Here is a 22,682-nt window from a genome sequence, read left to right as displayed (position 1 = left end):
CTGTAGTGACGCCTCTAGCACTGAGATGCAGTGCCTTAGACCGCTGCGCCACTCGGGAGCCCTGTTGTCATAGTGATAGATAGAGGACTCATCATGGATATAACCCGTTTTAGCATGGACATTGCCATCGAGGTCACCATTTTAAAGTAGTCAACTGGTTGGGGATTCCTATGAGTTAGGAGAAATCAGCCAAAGAAGAAGAAAACAAACTACTTTAAAATGCAGTCACAGACGCTATAATGGCACAGACGCAAAGATGAGTCCTCTATCTATTTCTATTGCCTGTTGTTCACAGCATATCTGCCCTCTCATTGGATAGAATGGTCCCACCTGATCTCGCCTCCTCCCATCCGCCTTCCATATTTGAGGACACGTATTTCCATTGTTAAAGCGGTCACTTGACTATCTTGTCAATATGATAGACAATCTTTGTTACTAGATAACGTTTGAGTCCAAAAGCAAACAAACATAAGTCACAAACCAGTCACAAGACCGTCGGGGCAATGGCAGACACAACACAGCATTTCAAGTATGAGAACATGCGCAGTTTATTTGGAAGATGAACTGTATCTGACCTGAACTTTGAAATGACGACAAACATAATCACGGTTCTATATAAAAAACAAAGAATTTTGATTTTATTTGGGATAACATACAAATTACAATACACTTGACAAAATACTTGAAAGACAAATATTGTAAACAGGGGCAGATTGTTAGTTCATATATACCTTTGATTTTAAAAAAAGCACAATATAATACAGCAACATATATTGATTCAAGCGATAGACTTCTATCAAAATGCTTAAAATCGAATACATAGGCCAAAAATGGTACTGTAAATACTTGAGGTGACCATGAGTATGTATGGAAGCTCGTTCCCGCCACCCAAAAATAAAATCTGACTACGAGTTATGAGATAGAAAGACATAATTATATGATAGTAAGTCATTATTATGAGATACGTTCAGGCGATCTGTATCACATAAATCCAATGTGCACTTTGCATCAGGCCTTCCTCAACTAAGGATAACCTTATGCATATCTTATAGTCAATCACACATTGATAAGATAGAGAGATTGTGGTGATATTGTTTAATTCATATGTACTTTTGCCCTCAGAACAGCCTCAATTTGTTGGGTCATGGACTCTACAAGGTGTCGAAAGCGTTCCACAGGGATGCTGGCCCATGTTGACTTCAATGCTTTCCAAAGTTGTGTCAAGTTGGCTGGATGTCCTTTGGGTGGTGGACCATTCCTGATACACACGGGAAACTATTGAGCGTGAAAAACCCAGCAGCGTTGAAGCTCTCGACACTCAAACCAATGCGCCTGGCACCTACTACCATACTCCATTCAAAGGCACTTTAATATTTTGTTTTGCCCTTTCAACCCTCTGAATGGCACACATACACAATCCATGACTCCATGACTCAATAAAAACCCTTCTTTAACCTGTCTCTTCCCCTTCATCTACACTGATTGAAGTGGGTTTTACAAGTAAGATCAATAAGGAATCATAGCTTTTTGAGCATTCCTCAGCTGTGGTGGGAGAAGCTTTGTTATTGTGTGAATCCCAGATTGCCCCTTTAAAAGGGGTCGACCTGCAGGACTATTCAATGTCCATGATCCAGACATTCTATCTCATAATTATAACTTTCTATCTCATAATTATACCTTACTATCTCATAACTCGTAGTCAGATATTTTGTCTTGGTGGCGGGAACGAGCTTCCATACTTGATGGCTTGCCTGGTCAACGCAATTTGAGCTTTTGGAATTATTCCTGACTAAATCAAGCACACCTTGAGTATTAGAAATGTTTGGATAGTCCTAGGCCACAAATTGTATAAAAATCTATATGTTTTGTTTAAAGAAGAAAAGTATTGTTGTCATTCATAGTCTTCCATATTTACCGTACAGTCAAACATATGGCATTGAATCCTAATTTTATCAATACAAGACACATTAAATGTAACAGTGTACATGTAACAATCAGTGACATAAAAGTGCTAAATATGCAATTGATCCAGAGATCTGAGCAACAGAGCTGAGCTTCATGGCTGGTTTGGTTGGTCGTAGTCCCCACCAAGCTATTAAGCTACTAATAATATTAATTCATAGTAATTAAAGTTATTAAAACATGTATTGAATACATATTTAGCTGCTCACAATACTTGTAAATATTGTAGGTCCTGACAAAGGCAGGACTCTCTCTTCTCTGACAAAGTTTCGGAGATTAAAAGTAAAGGTCCATAATCTCCTCCTCCTTGTCCTCATTGTGTTTAAGTATTTTATCAGCGACAGGCTTTAAGCGTTTGGTCACCAGTTTGAGGTTGGTCTCGTGAAGGATGACCTGGCTTAAGTACTTCTCTCGTTTGATCTGTTCCCTCACTGTGTAAGGCACGTCCGGGATCACGTAGGACAGAACGAACTTGGTCAGGTATACAATGTGCTGAGGGGACAAGGGTATAAGGGTCGGAAGGAGGGAAAACATTATTAGGATTTCTTGAAAGGCTAGAAAATGTCCATCTGGCATTAGACTACACTGTAGAAAGAAAAATCAGGTCAAAGCAACGTTTCAGAGAAATTTCTACTCACCTCTACAACTATTATGAAAGCCATCTTGGCAGCTATCACATGCCAGTAGTAGATACTGTATTCATATTGTCTGTGATGTCCTGGTGGATATCTGAAATCTCGATATCTAAAGTATGACAGAGAGACTGCATGAACTATTTCAATGTCTAACACGATTTCTTTGAAACCCCTCTCATATACATTCACATTACCTGCAGGTGGTGCTGTTATTGAACCAGTAAGGTGTTTGCAAGGGCCGGCTCTTGTTGGAAAAGTCCTGGATGTCGAACACAGAGAGGGTGTTGTTGATGTAGCCCTGCATGGTGTGACTGGAATGCTCTCCATAGGGATACACAGAGAAAGACCAGTAGTAAACCAATCGTGGGATCATGTCTGATGTGAAGGCAATGATCATGGCCTGGCAGAGAGACAGGGAAGTGGAGGAGACAGTGCACTTTAAACTGGTGCTCATCATAATAGATGAATTATAATCTACCTAAGAATGCCACTACATCAGCATGGTAACAATCAAATCATATGACTGACATCCAGTGATGGGATTATGCAATGGAGAATAAACCAAGATAAATACGTCATCTTAAAAAATATATGTATGTTTCATAATACTTCATAATCCAATGGAGGAGCCATCACTCACATTTGATGCCACAGCCAAGATGGCGACACCTTGGAGAATGGGTTGCCACGCCCCGATGTCTTGGGCCTTCTCTGGAACCATGCGGCGGAACTGGGTGATGATCTTCCAGGCGTCCACCCGGATCTCGAAGAGGTTATTGACCAGAGCCAGGACAGGAGCCAGGGGGAAGGAGGCCACGAACAGAGTCACAAAACCAAACTGGATCACTGTAGGAAAAAGCCACGCAGACACAAAGCCAAATTTGATCACTGCAGAAAAAAAAGCCTTTCCATCAATAGATCTGTGAACCTGAAACTATGATAGTAGTTGATAGGCTAGCTAGGGGGGAACCTGACACTATGACAGTTAGTACTGATAGGCCAGCTAGGGGGGAACCTGATACTATGATAGTAACTGATAGGCTAGCTAGGGGGGAACCTGATACTATGATAGTAACTGATAGGCCAGCTAGGGGGGAACCTGATACTATGATAGTAACTGATAGGCTAGCTAGGGGGGAACCTGATACTATGATAGTAACTGATAGGTTAGCTAGGGGGGAACCTGATACTATGATAGTAGCTGATAGGCTAGCTAGGGGGAACCTGATACTATGATAGTTAGTAGCTCATAGGCTAGCTAGGGGGGGATCATGATACTATTATAGTTAGAAGCTGATAGCCTAGCTAGGGGGGAACCTGATACAATAATAATAGTTGATAGGCTAGCTAGGGGGGAACCTGACACTATGACAGTTAGTACTGATAGGCCAGCTAGGGGGGAACCTGATACTATGATATTAGCTGATAGGCTAGCTAGGGGGGAACCTGATACTATGATAGTAACTGATAGGCTAGCTAGGGGGGAACCTGATACTATGATAGTAATTGATAGGCTAGCTAGGGGGGAACCTGATACTATGATAGTAACTGATAGGCTAGCTAGGGGGGAACCTGATACTATGATAGTAACTGATAGGTTAGCTAGGGGGGAACCTGATACTATGATAGTAGCTGATAGGCTAGCTAGGGGGAACCTGATACTATGATAGTTAGTAGCTCATTGGCTAGCTAGGGGGGGGGGATCATGATACTATTATAGTTAGAAGCTGATAGCCTAGCTAGGGGGGAACCTGATACCATGATATTAGCTGATAGGCTAGCTAGGGGGGACCTGATACTATGATAGTAGCTAGGGGGGATTTGCACCATATAGTTTATGTCAATCCAACCCTTCTAGATTAAGTAAGTGAAAAACAGCTTCTATCTCAAGGCCATCAGACTGTTAAACAGCTACCACTAACACTGAGTGGCTGCTGCCAACACACTGACACTGACTCAACTCCAGCCACTTTAATAATGGGAATTGATGGGAAATGATGTAAATATATCACTAGTCACTTTAAACAATGCTACCTTATATAATGTTACTTACCCTACATTATTCATCTCATATGCATACGTATATACTGTACTCTATATCATCGACTGTATCCTTATGTAATACATGTATCACTAGCCACTTTAACTATGCCACTTTGTTTACATACTCATCTCATATGTATATACTGTACTCGATACCATCTACTGTATCTTGCCTATGCTGCTCTGTACCATCACTCATTCATATATCCTTATGTACATATTCTTTATCCCCTTACACTGTGTACAAGACAGTAGTTTTGGAATTGTTAGTTAGATTACTTGTTATTACTGCATTGTCGGAACTAGAAGCACAAGCATTTCGCTACACTCGCATTAACATCTGCTAACCATGTGTATGTGACAAATAAAATGTGATTTGATTTGAAGTGCCTTGGGGATAGGGGCTAGAGGTGGTTTCTGGACAGAGCCCAAAGAAATAGCAGGATCAGCTTAAAAAACTTCTGAGCATATAGCTGCCACCATATTGTGTCCACACCTATCCAATCCTCTCAGATCTACAGAGGTGCCAGGGGATAGGGGCTAGGGTGGGAGAGAGGGAGAGAGTTTGCCTCATACTTCATATCTTACCCATCTCCAGGTATTCATAGAAGAGGCCCAGCTTCCCAATGGGCTGCAGCTGATAGTCCTGCTCCCAGCGAGGAATCACCTTTTCAGACCCCACACGTGTGCAGTAGCGGAATATCAAATTCTTCATCCACCTGATGATGAGAAACATGTCAATCGCAGAATCATGATGCTTATAACAAGGTAATAGACCTCGCCAGCTTGTAGTCCTAAAAAACGGAAATGAGTTAGCATTTTCTATGGGGGAAATCCTAAAAAACTGAAATGAGTTAGCATTTCCTATGGGGAAATTAATAGGGAAAGAATGGGGTTTTGGGATAAATGCCGAAAATAAGGTCTGAGGTTGAAATAGGATTAGGATATATTATACGTTTTGTCCTATGAGATAATATCAGTCAGTTAACATGACCTTAATGAATTGTGAAGCCTTTATGTGCTTTATGTTTTTGTTTTGATTACATAAATGCTTTAAAATTCAAAAAAAGTGACGTTAGCTGATGAAAATGATCTCATAGAACAAAACGTATAAGATCTCCTAAGCCTGTGTTTTTGGCATTTATCCAGAAACCCAACAAAAAACATTAATTTCCCCACAGGCTTTGGCCAATTAGCCATGGTGGAGTTAGTCTCCGTTAGTGCCAACAAAAATACACCTTTATGTTTGCTCTCTGAATCAGATAATAATGATGTCTGGATACAGATACACTTGAAGATAAGGGGGAATTCCATTTTGAGTTGAGATGGAATAAACCATTGAACCAACCCTGATCCACTGTAACTGTCTGAAAGCAGGAAACTTTACAGTTGCTGGGCTCCTAGAGAGCTGATGTGGTTGGCGATTTTGTTCTTCCATTGAACCAACCCTGATCCAATGTAACTGGGAAACTTTACAGTTGCTGGGCTCCTAGAGAGCTGATGTGGTTGGCCATTTTGTTCTTCCATTGAACCAACCCTGATCCAATGTAACTGGGAAACTTTACGGTTGCTGGGCTCCTAGAGAGCTGATGTGGTTGGCCATTTTGTTCTTCCATTGAACCAACCCTGATCCAATGTAACTGGGAAACTTTACGGTTACTGGGCTCCTAGAGAGCTGATGTGGTTGGCTATTTTGTTCTTCCATTGAACCAAAAACTTACGGTAGCAACACCTCCTGAATGTTATTCCAGATGGCTTTACCGCCCATGATGACAGTGAGCTGGGTTGTCAACTCAATCAGACATCCTCCTGGATCACACTGGTAAGGATGAGACACAAACAATGCATGAACCAATGTCGGCCATCTTGTAGTATTACATGATAAAGCACCTCCATTCAAACAACTTGTATTTTGTGGAAGATTTCCTCATCTAGCTCTTTCATTTGAAATATGAAGGTCTCTTTGAGTCAAACAAAAATGCCACAGAATGCAACAGCTAATAATTTGGAAACGTAGTTAGAACACAAGCAAAGTGGAAAAGCAAAACACTGTCATACTGTGTTATCACATATTCTGTGCCAAGCACCAAGCTCCAATCAACTGAGCCTTCAATCAACTGATCTTTCAATCAACTGATAGGCATACGTACCTCCTCATTCCTGTACTTGCCCAGCAGGTAAACAGGTTGTCCAGGGTAACCAACCACTTTCCCTTTGGCAAAGGCAATGTAGAAGCAGGAGGAGTAGTAGTTGACAAACTGGAACAGGAACATCTTCAGAGTCAGACTGTTCTCATAATCCGTCTTGGTCCTTGGTAGCTCTTTAAAATGAAGTAAGGCATCTTCTCAGTCTCATCAAAAAAACTTCAGGCTTAAATCAAGCTTTTGCTGTGTCCAGATTCTGCAAATTAATCTGAATAAGGACATTAGCTAAGGGCTATTGTGGTGTGAATTTCCTAGAGTATAAATATGTTGGCATATATTTGGATTACTTCAGACCTATTGGCGTGCAATATTTACTCATACATACATAATTGCAGAATGTTTGGGGCACTGCATCAACCTTGCTAAGGCATGTTTGAGTGAATATTAGCCCTTGTCTGAAAGCAGTTTGAGAAACACCATAGTTCCGTATAGCAAACCACATATTTCCTGTTTGACATTGGGGCGTCTTACCGAAGTCAGTGATCCAGATGGCAACCCTCTCATACAGGATGTTGAGCACCATGATTACTACGAAGCTGATGATAGAAGCAGTGACGGAGGTGGCCATTTGGGCGGTCACATACTCCTTAAACGGTTCGAGCTCCTTTAGGTCAGACTGGAGTCTTGTCGAAAATGAGAAGAACACTGCCAGTCGGTATACGATGATGGCCACCACTGACGCTAGGATCAACACAATCTGAACACAAGCACAAACACAAGAATTGGAGGGCTCAGACTTGAAACAAAGGTTAGGGTTATATAAAACATGTTTTGCTGTTGGAGTGCATATGAATTGGCCTATTCAGAACAAGATAACAGTAGAGAAATCCAAAAGTTTTTACCCAGAATAAGACGGTCCCGATTCCTAAAGACACTCTTATACACCGTCCACAGGCTGTATAAGGTACTTTCTCTTTTACCTAAATGAAGAATAACATGTTTTACAATGAAGTAATGATACAGGTATTACTGTCCTTTCAAAACAAGTATATAACATTACTATCATCGGTTGTGGAGTGTTCCTCTAGCCTCCTGAGTCTGACGCTATGGAATCACCATAGGGACTGTGTGACGAACACATCTTCCTTACCCGTGTGACAGGGTTGATTCTCTCATGGTTACACTTGGCCTCATACTCGGGACGAGGTTGCTCCTCCTGCTCCAGGAACTCCACGGTGTCCCACTCATACTCCAGCTCTGCCTGGTAGCGCTTCCAGAACTCCAGAAACACGGTCACTAGAACCAGGATGGGAACAAGAGTGTAAAGCTTTATTTTACTTGCCTGGTCCTAGACTGTAGCAGGAAAACTCTGCTAAACTCTAATATCATTATCATGCAACATCTAATTGCTAATAAACTTATTTCAACAAAACTACACACTAAAATAATACCGTTTCTGAAAACTCTACATTTGAACATTTGGTAAGTTGAATTAATTAAATGACTCACCCCAAATGGCCATAAAGACAGCAAACACCAGCGTCCCATAGTTATCAAATATGCACAGTTTCTAAGGAAAACAAGATCACATGAAATACTTAGCTTTTCACATCATTTTTTCAGTCCATCCAAGACTCTTTATAAATGTATATGAAAACAAACCCTGTTCAAAAAGGTTTAATATGACTTGTAGCATGTCTCATGGGCCAAGGAGTCTGAGAAAACCGTTTAAGGGACTCACTATCCATATACGTCACTTTCATAATCATAATCACTCTGAATTGACCATGTGAGTGAATGAGAAAAAACCTGTACAGCCATGGACCGGAATTAGTGACCCTAATGTATGCAATACTTACTTTAGAAGATTCACAGGTGCTGTTCAGCCTCCAGTATGTGCACTCCTTATCACACTGCGGACACATCACAATATTTCCTCCAATCAAAGGGTCGCACACCTCTTTGCTGTCCAATAAATGAACAGAACAGATGGGTCAAACTTCACCAAAAACTCAACAGGAAAATGCAACAAAGTTGTTAATCATTGGGTTTTCACACAGTTAGAGTGTCAGGGAACAGCATGGAAGGAACATAAATCAACTTATATTTACTCTACTTAACCTTGTGTGTCCTGTCCTGCACTTACTGATCTTCATTTGATATACACTAGATTTAGCAACTTGTAATATATTTCTATGGTGTTGTGGGTTTTTGAAGTACTTTCTTTGAGCTTTAAACTTACCTCCAGGTGCTTGTTTCTTGAGTCGTGTACCCATAAATGAAACAGCCAAGTCCAACAATGGCAGCGAGGGCCAGCATGGCTGTATAGAAGCCCAGCCAAGCAAAGTAAATGCCAATCTTCTCCCCATAATACTTTCTATAAGAAAACGAAAGAAAATGTTATTATTTCCATCCCTTATTTTCCGTAATTACAATGATTGAGCACATTCTGTTTGGAATAATAATTCTCAACACCTTATTATGCTAAAGCAGCAATGTGCATTTTTGCGAAAGTAGATTAAAGCATGAATTACCTTATGAGATCAAGTGGCTGCATCTTATAGAAACTTTTAGGGTGAGCCCACTCGTTATACAGGAGGTATCTCTCATTGGGGCACTCATCTTCCTTCGACCTGACGTTGAATCTGCACTAAAGTAAGTTCACAGAAAACAAAACTAAAAAGTCCATAAAAACACTGCTCAAGTCTTTTCACAGATCAATTGGTGTTTAATGTACTATGTTGTCAGTTACTAGTGCCACTCCACTTTTTATCCCCACTCACATCATGCAGGGGATAAGCAGCCTTGTACACCCCCCCATCGAGCAGCTTGGTGACACCAAACTTCTTGATGTTCCCTCGCACCTCATAGGGGGCTCGGCTGAGGATGTAGTAGGCCTGATGAGGAAGACCAACCATTCTGTTATCATTGAAGTGTTAAGAAAAGAGTGTTAACACTGTGTTTTAAGCATAGGTACATTGATATTTTCACAGCGCAAGGGCTGAATAACCAATCTCAGTGGTCTACAGACAAAATATCTTCCAACACCATTTAGCAGCATCAGAAACCTGAGATGCTTAAACTACCGAAAGAAAGTCAATGAGGTGACTGATTTTTAGTGATTTATTTTTCATCTCTATCAAAATCTAGTGCGCTGCTGCCTCTTTAACCTCTTATTGGTTGACTTTGAGGTTTATACTCCATGATGAGGTAAAGAAAGCAGTGCACTTGCCATTCTACTCCTCATGGACGGCGTGAAGAAGAGGTCCCGGTCCTTCACGTAGAAGTACTCCAGCCTGTCCTTCTCGAACGGGGCAGTGAAGTACTCCGTCTCCTTGGCTATGAGGTCCTCGCTGGGGTAGAAGTGTTTGGTGATACAGCTGAGGAAGTTGAAGGGTGAGGACGTGGTGGACAGATCATTGGGCTGAATGGGCAGCTTGATGTGGAGGACCTCGGCGTAGGTACATAGCACGTCCCAGGGCATGTGCACCTTGACGAACAACAGCTTCTCATCTACCACCTTGTCGGAATGACGAAGATAAAACAACAAGATAAGGCAGCCCTTTTCATTTCAACTAAATGTATTACATCTTCAGTAATTAAGAAGATTACGAAGACATTGCCATGATCACAAATTACATCCTCCACATAAAACAAGTACTAAAACATCACATAAATCTAATGCAATACTTTATTATCTACAAAATCAGAAGTTGTCTCTGTGTTTATCAATGTTAACTCATTGATCCTATTCCATGAAATACCACAAAAGTTTGCCAATAATTGGGAAACTACTCAAATAATGGGATTGGTGCCATAGTTTCCCACTATAATTCAATCTCAACCCTTTCTGAGGAAATAGTTGGCTGTTTAAAAGGGAAACTTTGTAAAACAACTGTGTCTGCCATCTAAAATGCAGCCAAAAACAAGATCCACAAGGTCACTTAAATAAGCAACATGATAATAAAACTACGTAACAAAAACAAACACTAGGTGTTTCTCTACCATTTCAGACCAAACGAATGTAAGATACTAAATATTGTTTCCATCCAATCGTCCCTGAAGATCTACACACTCAACCCCACTCTGCAAGCTAACAGCAGAGTAAATACATAAAGCCAGTCCTTGTAGAATGCATTATGTGGCCACTCACAGATCTGGCAGCCTCTAGTTCCATCCCCATCTTCATCAAGCTGGCCTCAAAGTACTCTCTCCGTTGCTAGGGAAGAGAATACAGGATGTTAAATCAATGGATCCCTTGTTTGTAACACTGCCCCTTCTGTTTCCCTATTGGATGAGATCCAATCTGTTTCTCTTATTACTCTTGTAATGAAAAGTGCTTTACAAATGTTAAATGTAATATCTAATACATTATTATTATTATCCCATATTAACTGTGGTTGTGTATAACAAATAATGAATTAATAGTTTCATTATATTGACATTACATTGACTTATTTCCCCTCAATGGATAGCAATGCACTGACTGATTTCAACCATGTATGAAACTGAATACATCTATATGTGTACGTTACAAGACTTCTGATAAAACCACGTAAAATAAATAAAAGCTCATTGGTCAATCAAAATACATTGCTACTACATACGTCTGTATGCGCCTGTTTAGTGCATCCACAATACTTGTAAAGAATTGTAAATACAGTATATATAACTGGGTTGGGAATGACTAAAGGGTCAATTTCTAGGGAAGTGGAATTTTGCCTCCTTTTCCCTCTCTGTCTGTGAAAGTGCATTAAAACCACCACAGCAGATCTTCAGTTTAATGGAGTGTCCATATAATGGAGTGTCTAGTCTGGGCATGTCATAATAGCCCCACTGGGACATGACATCAAGAGCTTGGCAACATAAGTGACCACAGCTGCATAGGAGGCGTGTACAGTCCTGCTGCTTTCAATACTCCCTGCTCCCAAAAATCATCCATTCAACATATGGGGGATTGTAGGTGAATCACAAATGTTACCTCTATCAAAGGTGAATTTACTTATTATTTCAGCCATTATGATGCAACAAAATCTGACATTTGGAAAATTATATTTTGACATTTGCAAGGGTAGCGTATAGTGTATATTACATTTCTGTCACCTTGTTGTGATGGATATTGTGAAACAGAGATTTTACTTTCACAAAAGTGTGTACTGCAGTCCACGACATACCTGCATGTGCAACATCCTGTCTAGAGTTTCCTCATGTTTTATTTTGGTATGTTTATTTGGCATATGATGATAAAAATGATTGTACATTTGTAAATGGCCTCATATTAATCATAGGGATACCTTAGATCTGACACACCATGACTGCAGCAAAGAAAAACTCCCTGTACAAATATTAAAAGTCCATATTCTGAGTGTGCAATGAGAAAGCGTTGTGTGAATGCCTTAGGTCCTGGCATAATATAACACAAGCTTCTATGACGGAACATAACACTGATTCCTACAAGTTAACATCTTTGATGGAATGCGGCTTTAGTAACTTGTTTCATAGATAATACAGTACTCCTCTTAAGCTATAAGAAAACACATTTAGATTCACATATTCCTCAAAACTATGCTTACATTGTGAAACTGCATATCATTTCAAACATGCTTTTTCACAGCACAGTAGGAATACTGTTTTTAACTTCTGTCAGACAGAAACCTGCTGACCATGTTGAATGTGAATAAGGACACTTAGACTCACAATCTGCCACCAGAAATGCACTTACTTTACGTTTCTGGAACGTTCTATTCTTGTCGATCTCCTTCATGTCCTCATCTTCATAGACTAAGACAAAGTCGATCCGTCTAACCCCATCATTGAAGAACAGAGAGTCAGATTTGCCGTTGAACTCAGCCTGTGGGCAAAAACAACAGGCGATATCTGGTAGCTCCACAGTGATATCTGGTAGCTCCACAGCCTCAAACTCTTCTTCTTCCATGATATCATACATGTCCTTTAACAAGAGAGGGACTGACAGACAGCCTCACTGAGCTTGTACGAGACCCTACTAGACAACGTCTTTCTCAACTGACACCAGACGTAGATGGGAGAGGAAGGGAAGAGTCTACAACGGCAAAAAGTGACACACCCTTTTTTGTTCCATGAACGATAACAGTCCACATTTGAATTGGCATCAAACTATCTTGTAATTACAGTTATTTGGCACATTGATCCATGCATTTTCTGCATATGAAAATACAAAAACGAATAAATCCACATCCACAAATACATGCAAGAACCAGCCATGTTATACAAATATGGTATTAATTGTGAAGTTATTAATTGGCAGCTCAAACTAATACTACAACTACTATCAAAGCTATGAGCACTAATCATTTTCATAATGCAGAAATGTTATACAATTTAAAGGGTTGAGACTCACCTTCTCCACTTTGGGCACTGATGCCCCCTCAGGTATAGTCTCAAAGGTTGGCAAAAACTCCTGAGAGTAGACTGCCCCCCCCCCCCAACAAAAAAAAACATGTATTAAAGACATGAGAGACATGCATGACAAGATCTTGATGGAGATGTGACTCTTCTTAACCACCATCTTTTGTAAGACTCTGACAAGGCCCAGCAGATTATTATGCATTATCAGATTTACTGAGCATATGCACCAGTGCAAAGTACTCACATCTTTATTTCAGAGGGGAATATAATACCAAAGTAAAGCTCATTCAACAACCCACATTAAATTGTGTTCATTCAGTTACATGTGACATTTTATTGTGCCTGGTACTACATTCATACTTTACACAACAGACGACATTCCATCGGGAAAACTTCTAAATGTCCCATGGTAGAAAGTACTATGGAAACCTAATGTAACTGGAATCAGATGGTGTTTGGAAAACATTACCCTTAGTAACGCCCTGGAAAAGACTGTAAATGTTCAAACTCAGATACTCCATGATGGAACAGTTTGTTTAAGTCTCTTAGGCAAGTACCTCCATTCGACAAGTTGATAGCAACTGTGCTAATAAAACTGTGCTGAAAACATTATTTAAAAATCTTCCAATGTTATTGAATTGAAGCATGCCTGATGTACTTCACTTGACTTGCTTGTATGCAATACTTGTTTGGAATGCAGATTCTTTGACGTTACCAGAAATACTTAAATACTTGCATACTGCATGCCATGTGTCATGCATTTCTCCAAGTTTGACTGTGAACATATGAGACACAATACAATCTTTACTTTCAGCAAAACCATCCACATAGCTATGTGATTTATACAGGCAACCCTTTTCCCCCTGTAGAGTGCTTCCTTAGGAACAGACATGCTACGCTGAGCCTGCTTGTACTGGTGCTAGACCAGGTCAAAGGCTATGTTTACTAGCTCATGGCAGAAAGACAGACTGATGAAGCACCAGCACTTGTTGGAAGCACTTTCAAAGTACTTTGCTAAATGGAGAGAGTATAAAAATAAAACATAAATGGATGTGGATTTTTTTTCAGGCCCTTCCCTCAGTGCATGTATAACCTGAAACTACAACTATTATCAAGTAATTACCTAGTAATGAAAACCTGCCTGATCCCAGAGAATTGATACATTGTAGGAGAGTGGGAGTCTACATTGGGCCAAAAATATTTTAGTTTCTTGTGAATGGGGTAGGGGGTAGGGGCAAGCTGTGCAGTCAGCCATAGGCTATGACTGAAATCTGGCATCTGTGAATGTAATCGGTGCAGTTGTTAGGCCTATGCCTATCTATTGCTATGTCCTCCAGTGTGATCAAGGAATACTTATGTATTCCAGCGACCTCAGTACAACAACTAGCGACGTCAAGTAAGTCGGACCTCTTGGTGTATTGGCTTAGGCCTTAGCCTGACAACCACAGATATCCCAAAATTCGCTGCACTGGTGTCAGAAGTGGGATGGGGCATCCTTCATGGTAAACACTGAGGCCATGGAATGTGTGCCTGTGCATAAAGAGATTTGGAAACATTGGAGCTTACTTTCTGAAGGAAGGATTGACCAGTCAGTGACTGGGTTTGATTCGCAGTTAGGATACCCTCTAATTCACTACAGTATTATAGACACTGTGGTAGATGATAATGAAGTTTATGATAATGTATAGTGTAAGGTAGAGCAGAACCCTCTCATCACAGAAGGCAATGGTGGTGCCAAAAGTCAGTAGTTATTGCATAATTCTTGAACGTTTGAAATAATAAAGGAGAAAATATATAAGGTGCACAACATAATTACATTTGAGAAGAAAAAAAAAGGTGCACAAAAACGATATTTTGAATAGCGTAGCGTAGCATATGGTTCATGGTGGGTGGAAACGAAAGGCTACAAAGGAAGCCTACATTCTTCCGCCCTTTTCTCTTGCGATAAAATATCTTGTGTTGCGAAAGATAATGAAATCCACGTGAACTTACCGACGTCCTCTATCATACCCATCTCGATCTCCGTGTCGCCCTCTAATTCTATTTCGGACACATAATCCATTTTAAAAATGTCGTTGTACCCGTCCTCACTAATTTTAATAAATCTGTCACATATCACAAGTCATTAATGGTTAAAAGTGGAGGGTTGTCTGGAAAATTTTACCGCGGAAATAAGGAATCATGTAGATTACTGCCAATGAGCTGCATGTGTTCCAAAAGTTGACTAACTTTATTTGTCAACATTGTTTCAAAAGAAAAAAACGGTGCATGCTTTTCAGAACAAATTCTAATTTGAAAGAATGTGTGGGGTAGTCCTATACGGACTATGGGTACTTTAGGAGGAGGGCTTTTGAGTAGTCTCTCTAGACAGACCGGTTCCCTCCCACCAGCCTAGTTTTTGAGCGATTTGGCAGTTTTGTTACGCCCACATAAACTGTCTGAATAGCATTCGTTAGGCCCGTAGTGTAGTTGTCGTTTTCCGATTTCCGATATCCATATGCAGTGATTGGATGATTGTCATTGGGAAATGTTATTATTGCATTTGCTGGTTATTATTAACCAGTGGGCCCGTGGGTGTCCTCAAAGAGCTTTGGAGTCCTGAAAAGGTAGGGACAAAGCAAACAAATTGAACATAACAGTATGGTCAACATATCTCACATTTAATTGAAAGATTGTTTGACATCCATATTGTGGAATTTCATATCTTGAGTGTTGACAATAAATATAGAGCACAAATTTTACTCTTAAAATGTGACCCCTTGTTATCTGTTCTGTTCCCAACCAAATTCCCTGTCAGATATTGTTCCCTATACCGTTCCATATTAGATAGACCTATGGGTCCCCACCATACTGTCCCCCATTAGATAAGTTCAGTGGCGACCTATCATTCATTGCCTGTTTTGCATGTTATTTTGGCATTAATACGTGTCACATAACAGTTTGCAAACACTACACTACCATTCAAAAGTTTGGGGTCACTTAGAAATGTCCTTATTTTTGAAAGAAAAGCTAAATAAATTGTCCATTAAAATGACATCAAATTGATCAGAAATACAGTGTAGACATTGTTAATGTTGTAAATGACTATTGTAGCTGGAAACAGCAGATTTGTAATGGAATATCTATGTAGGCGTACAGAGGCACATTCTCAAACTAGACACTCTAATGTACTTGTCCTCTTTCTCAATTGTGCACCGGGGCCTCCCACTCCTCTTTCTATTCTGGTTAGAGACAGTTTGCACTGTTCTGTGAAGGGAGTAGTACACAGCGTTGCACGAGAGCTTCAGTTTATTGCCAATTTCTCGCATGGAATAGCCTTCATTTCTCAGAACAAGAATAGACTGACGAGTTTCAGAAGAAAGTCTTTGTTACTGGCCATTTTGAGCCTGTAATCGATCCCACAAATGCTGTTGCTCCAGATACTCAATTGGTCTAAAGAAGGCCAGTTTTATTGCTTCTTTAATCAACACAACAGTTTTCAGCTATGCTAACATTTTCGGCGGAAGTTTACATACACTTAGGTTGGAGTCATTAAAACTAATTTTTCAACCACTCCACAAATTTCTTGTTAACAAACTATAGTTTTGGCAAGTTGGTTAGGGCATCTACTTTAAACAATTTCCATTAATTGTTTAGAGACAGATTATTTCACTTATAATTCACTGTATCACAATTCCAGCGGGTCAGAAGTTTACGTACACTATGTTGACTGTGCTTTTTAAACAGCTTGGAAAATTCCAGAAAATTATGTCATGGCTTTAGAAGCTTCTGATAGGCTCATTGACATAATTTTAGTCAATTGGAGGTGTACCTGTGGATGTATTTCAAGGCCTACCTTCAAACTCAGTGCCTCTTTGCTTGGCATCATGGGGAAATCAAAAGAAATCAACGAAGACCTCAGAATTTTTTTTCAAACCTCCACCTGAAGGTTCCATGTTCATCTGTACAAACAAGTATCAACACCATGGGACCACGCAGCCATTATACCGCTCAGGAAGGAGACGCGTTCTGTCTACTAGAGATGAACGTACTTTGGTGCGAAAAGTGCAAATCAATTCCAGAACAACAGCAAAGGACCCCGTGAAGATGCTGGAGGAAACAGGTACAAAAGTATCTATATCCACAGTAAAACAAGTCCTATATCGACGTAACCTGAAAGGCCGCTCAGCAAGGAAGAAGCCACTGCTCCAAAACCGCCATAAAAAAAGCCAGAATACGATTAACAACTGCACATGGGGACAAAGATCGCACTTTTTGGAGAAATGTCCTCTGGTCTGATGAAACAAAAATAGAACTGTTTGGCCATAATGACCATCGTTAAGTTTGGGGGAAAAAGGGGGAGGCTTGCAAGCCGAAGAACACAATCCCAACCGTGAAGCACGGGGGTGGCAGCATCATGGTGTGGGGGTGCTTTGCTGCAGGAGGGACTGGGGCACTTCACAAAATAGATGGCATCTTGAGGATGGAAAATTATGTGGATATATTGAATCTCAAGACATAAGTTAGGAAGTTAAAGCTTGATCGCAAATGGGTCTTCCAAATGGACAATGACCCCAAGCATACTTCCAAAGTTGTGACAAAATGGCTTAAGGACAACAAAGTCAAGGTATTGGAGTGGCCATCACAAAGCCCTGACCTCAATCCTATAGAAAATGTGTGGGCAGAACAGAAAAAGCGTGTGCGAGCAAGCAGGCCTACAAACCTGACTCAGCTTCACCAGCTCTGTCAGGAGGAATGGGCCAAAATTATTGTGGGAAGCTTGTGGAAGGCTACCCGAAACGTTTGACCCAAGTGAAACAATTTAAAGGCAATGCTACCAAATACTAATTGAGTGTATGTAAACTTCTGACCCACTGGGAATGTGATGAAAGAAATAAAATCTTAAATAAATAATTCTCTCTACTATTATTCTGACATTTCACATTCTTAAAATAAAATGGTGATCCTAACTGACCTATGACAGGGAATTTTTACTTGGATTAAATATCAGGAATTGTGAAAAACGGAGTTTAAATGTATTTGGCTAAGGTGTATGTAGACTTCCGACTTCAACTGTACTTAAGTATCAAAAGTAAAAGTACAAATAATTTCAAATTCCTTTAATTAAGCAAATCAGATGGCCCCATATTTTTTTGAAAGCCAGGTGCACACTCCAACACTCAGACATGATTTACTAACAAAGCATGTGTGTTTAGTGAGTCCGCCAGATCAGAGGCAGTAGGGATGACCAGGGATGTTCTCTTGATAAGCGCGTGAATTGGACCCTTTTCCTTTCCTGCTAAGCATTCAAAATGTAACGAGTACTTTTGGGTGTCAGGGAAAATGTGTCGTGTCTCTTGCTTGTCATTAAATGTGAAGACTGTTATTTTATCTAATTAATTCTATATGTAATTATTAAACTAATAATGTAAACTTTAATTAACTAGGAAGTCGGGGCACCACAGGAACATTTTTATAGAGTATTTTTCCCGAATCGGCTCTAAAGATATTTTCATATCTTATCGAGTACAGTCTTCTTGTAACGGCAGATTTCCTCCTCTTTGTCTGAAGAGGAGTAAGGATCGGACCAAGATGCGGCGTGGTAAGTGTTCATGACGATTTTAATAAGAAAAGCCTGAACACTATGAAATACAAAACAATAAACCAAACCGAAACAGTCCCGTGTGGCACAAACACTGACACAGGAAACAAACACCCACAAACCAACAGTGAAACCCAGGCTACCTAAATATGGTTCTCAAACCCAAAAGTGCGGACTCCGGCCGCAAAACCTGAACCTATAGGGGAGGGTCTGGGTGGGCGTCTGTCCGCAGTGGCGGTTCTTGGCGCGGGACGTGGACCCCACTTCACCATAGTTCTAGTGCGCCTCTTCGCCTGCCTCCGTAGCCTCTTTAAAGTGGCGACCTTCGCCACCGACCTTGGACTGGGGACCCTAGACATGGGTCCCGAATGGACGGGGGATTCCGGCAGCGCCGAACAGGCGGGAGACTCCGGCAGCGCCGGACAGGCGGCAGACTCCGGCAGCGCTGGAGTGAAGGACGCCTCCGGCAGCTCCGGAGTGAAGGGCGATTCCGGCATCGCCTGGCTGACTGACGGCTCTGGCAGATCCTGGCTGGCTGACGGCTCTGGCAGCTCCTGGCTGGCTGGCGGCTCTGGCAGCTCCTGGCTGGCTGACGGCTCTGGCAGCTCCTGGCTGGCTGACAGCTCAGGACAGACTGGCGGCTCTAGCAGCTCCGGACAGACGGGAGACTCTGGCAGCTCAGGACAGACGGGAGACCCTGGCAGCTCAGGACAAACGGGAGACCCTGGCAGCTCAGGACAAACGGGAGACCCTGGCAGCTCAGGACAGACGGGAGACCCTGGCAGCTCAGGACAGACGGGAGACCCTGGCAGCTCAGGACAGACGGGAGACCCTGGCAGCTCAGGACAGACGGGAGACCCTGGCAGCTCAGGACAGACGGGAGACCCTGGCAGCTCAGGACAGACGGGAGACCCTGGCAGCTCAGGACAGACGGGAGACCCTGGCAGCTCAGGACAGACGGGAGACCCTGGCAGCTCAGGACAGACGGGAGACCCTGGCAGCTCAGGACAGACGGGAGACCCTGGCAGCTCTGGACAGACGGGAGACCCTGGCAGCTCTGGACAGACGGGAGACCCTGGCAGACCCTGGCAGCTCTGGACAGACGGGAGACTCTGGCAGCTCTGGACAGACGGGAGACTCTGGCAGCTCTGGACAGACGGGAGACTCTGGCAGCTCTGGACAGACGGGAGACTCTGGCAGCTCTGGACAGACGGGAGACTCTGGCAGCTCTGGACAGACGGGAGACTCTGGCAGCGCTGGAGAGGAGGAAGGCTCTGGCAGGGCTGGACAGGCGGGAGACCCTGTAGGCAGAAAACGGAGAGACAGCCTGGTGCGGGGGGGGGGGGGGGGGGGGGCTGCCACCGGAGGGCTGGTGCGTGGAGGTGGCACTGGATAGACCGGACCGTGCAGGTGCACTGGAGCTCTTGAGCACCGAGCCTGCCCAACCTTACCTGGTTGAATGCTCCCCGTAGCCCGACCAGTGCGGCAAGGTGGACTGGGCTGTGCTGGCGAACCGGGGACACCATGCGTAAGGCTGGTGCCATGTACGCCGGCCCAAGGAGACGCACTGGAGACCAGATGCGTAGAGCCGGCTTCATGGCACCTGGCTCGATGCCCACTCTAGCCTGGCCGATAGGAGGAGCAGGATTGTACCGCACCGGGATATGCACCCGCACCGGGGACACCGTGCGCTCCACAGCATAACACGGTGCCTGCCCGGTCCCTCTCTCACTCCGGTAAGCACAGGAAGTTGGCACAGGTCTCCTACCTGGCTTAGCCACACTCCCTGTGTACCCCCCCAATAAATGTTTGGGGCTGACTCTCGGGCTACCAAACACGCCGCCGTGCTGCCTCCTCATACCAGCACCTCTCTGCCTTTGCTGCCTCCAGCTCTGTTTTGGGGCGGCGATATTCCCCTGGCTGTGCTGAGGGTCCTCTCCCATCTAGAATTTCCTCTCAAGTCCATGAGTCCTGTGTCTTTGGCCGCTGTTGCTGCTGCCCCTTACCACGCCGCTTGGTCCTCTGTTTGTGGGTGTTTCTGTAACGGCAGGTTTCTTCCTCTTTGTCTGAAGAGGAGTAAGGATCGGAACAAGATGCGGCGTGGTAAGTGTTCATGACGATTTTAATAAGAAAAGCCTGAACACTATGAAATACAAAACAATAAACAATAAACCAAACCGAAACAGTCCCGTGTGGCACAAACACTGACACAGGAAACAAACACCCACAAACCAACAGTGAATCCCAGGCTACCTAAATATGGTTCTCAATCAGGGACAACGATAAACAGCTGCCTCTGATTGAGAACCATATCAGGCCAAACACAGAAATAGAAAAACATAGAAACACAAACATAGACTGCCCACCCCAACTCACGCCCTGACCATACTAAATAAAGACAAAACAAAGGAAATAAAGGTCAGAACGTGACACTTCTATTAATTAATTACTATCTCATCAGTTCTCATTCCAAACAACGTAAAATTCTTGGCTATCTGCACGAACCCAGCCTTTCCTATAAATCATCCATACACCAATAGGCTCAATCATTTATTTTTACTAACTAATTACACAATTACAGAATATACAATTCATGATAACATTATACAGTAAAATACCATCCCTAGTTGACTAAATAACACAAAACAGTGTGGTTATAACACAGTCAATTATTCTCACATAAATACATATGCCACTAACGATCGCTCATTTGGTAAAGCATTGCATTGTATTTATGTGAAGCTGCCTTCGATAGTTGAGCTGGTGATGTGAGGCTCTGGTTTGCCCAGTTGATGTCGCCCTCGTCCTTTGTAGAATCTTCCGGGTCGTCGTGTGAGAGGTTCACATGGTCTGAGAGGTTCATCTCAACGATTTGTCCTCGTTGGTCAGTGTTCTTGACAAGTCCTCCCATTATTTGGAACTTAGGTGACTTTGGGTCATGGGGGCTTTTATAGAAATTTAGAAAAGTTGTTGGTTCATCATTTCCAACCAATGTCCATTAACACTGGGGCGTGGCTACTGACTTAGTTAAACTTTACAGGGGAGACAATGTTCTCATTTTAAAGGTTAACATTACATTATATCATTTCACAAATAGTTTCATCTTTACTCATTAATTTTATACAAGAATTAGATGCAAGCCTCACAACTGAGGAATCTGTATTAACAGAGTTAGGGTATTGTGGCTGTATTGTCTTTCATGAGGTCACAAACATAAAACAAAACTGACAGGGTCGTAGCTGACTTCGCCACCGACCGTTTCCACATTCTCTAAATTATGAATAATGTTTAATTCTCCAATTCTGGGATGTAGTAGAATTGGGCGGGAGAGACTCTTTGTCTTACTGTGAAATTCTCTCTCTCCATACTGCATGGTCAATGAGAGAAGTGTATCTGAAAATAATTGAGGTCGTGGTTGTAAAGTCGCAAAACTGCCTCCCCCTCCCCCTAACAGGAGAGGGGGGGTTGTTCACATCTGCTAGCCAATTCTCTGAAAGGGCTAGAGTCATGACAAATGTATGTAAAAAGTAAAAAGTAAATCATTTTCTTTAGGAATGTAAAAGTAAAAGTTGTCCAAAATATAAATTGTTTAGTAAAGTACAGATTTAAGTAGTATTTTTACTTAAGTACTTTACACCACTGCAATTGACGCATCAATCCGTTTTTTTTTTTTCATTTTAAGCTATTACATGAAATTCTCGCTATAAAAAGAATGCTCTGTATATCGGACATTAAACAGTCAGCCCTGTGCAGACTCTGCCATGTGGAAACAGAATCAAAGAGTATCTCTTTTGGTACTGTCCATCGGTGGCTTGTTTTTGGAGTCAGGTCCAGGAATGAATGTTATGTCATAATATCAGGGCACGGTTGGACCTACAAACTGTATTTTGGGGGGATTTGAAGGACCACAGTCAGTCAATATGAAATAAC

General features: G+C 42.1%; 1 protein-coding gene across 1 annotated transcript; it reads right to left on the bottom strand.

Annotated features, from left to right (window-relative positions):
- Nucleotides 1-523: 523 nt before the first annotated feature.
- On the bottom strand, nt 524-15,473 carry LOC139378470 (anoctamin-6-like). The gene is made up of 21 exons (XM_071120663.1): nt 15,164-15,473; nt 13,164-13,234; nt 12,507-12,635; nt 10,938-11,003; nt 10,017-10,304; nt 9,568-9,681; nt 9,319-9,434; nt 9,027-9,161; nt 8,644-8,749; nt 8,294-8,354; nt 7,935-8,080; nt 7,687-7,764; nt 7,316-7,541; nt 6,791-6,960; nt 6,362-6,459; nt 5,229-5,359; nt 3,238-3,443; nt 2,792-2,997; nt 2,601-2,706; nt 1,752-2,454; nt 524-874 (listed from the first exon to the last, which is right to left on the bottom strand). Exons 1-20 carry the CDS (start codon nt 15,231-15,233, stop codon nt 2,239-2,241), a joined length of 2,739 nt encoding a protein of 912 aa, XP_070976764.1. The 5' UTR covers nt 15,234-15,473; the 3' UTR covers nt 524-874; nt 1,752-2,238.
- Between the last annotated feature and the right edge of the window lie 7,209 nt (nt 15,474-22,682).

This window comes from Oncorhynchus clarkii, chromosome 21, assembly GCF_045791955.1.
Source record: "Oncorhynchus clarkii lewisi isolate Uvic-CL-2024 chromosome 21, UVic_Ocla_1.0, whole genome shotgun sequence".
NCBI classification, from domain to species: Eukaryota; Metazoa; Chordata; class Actinopteri; order Salmoniformes; family Salmonidae; genus Oncorhynchus; species Oncorhynchus clarkii.
This window is presented reverse-complemented; position numbering and strand designations above follow the sequence as displayed.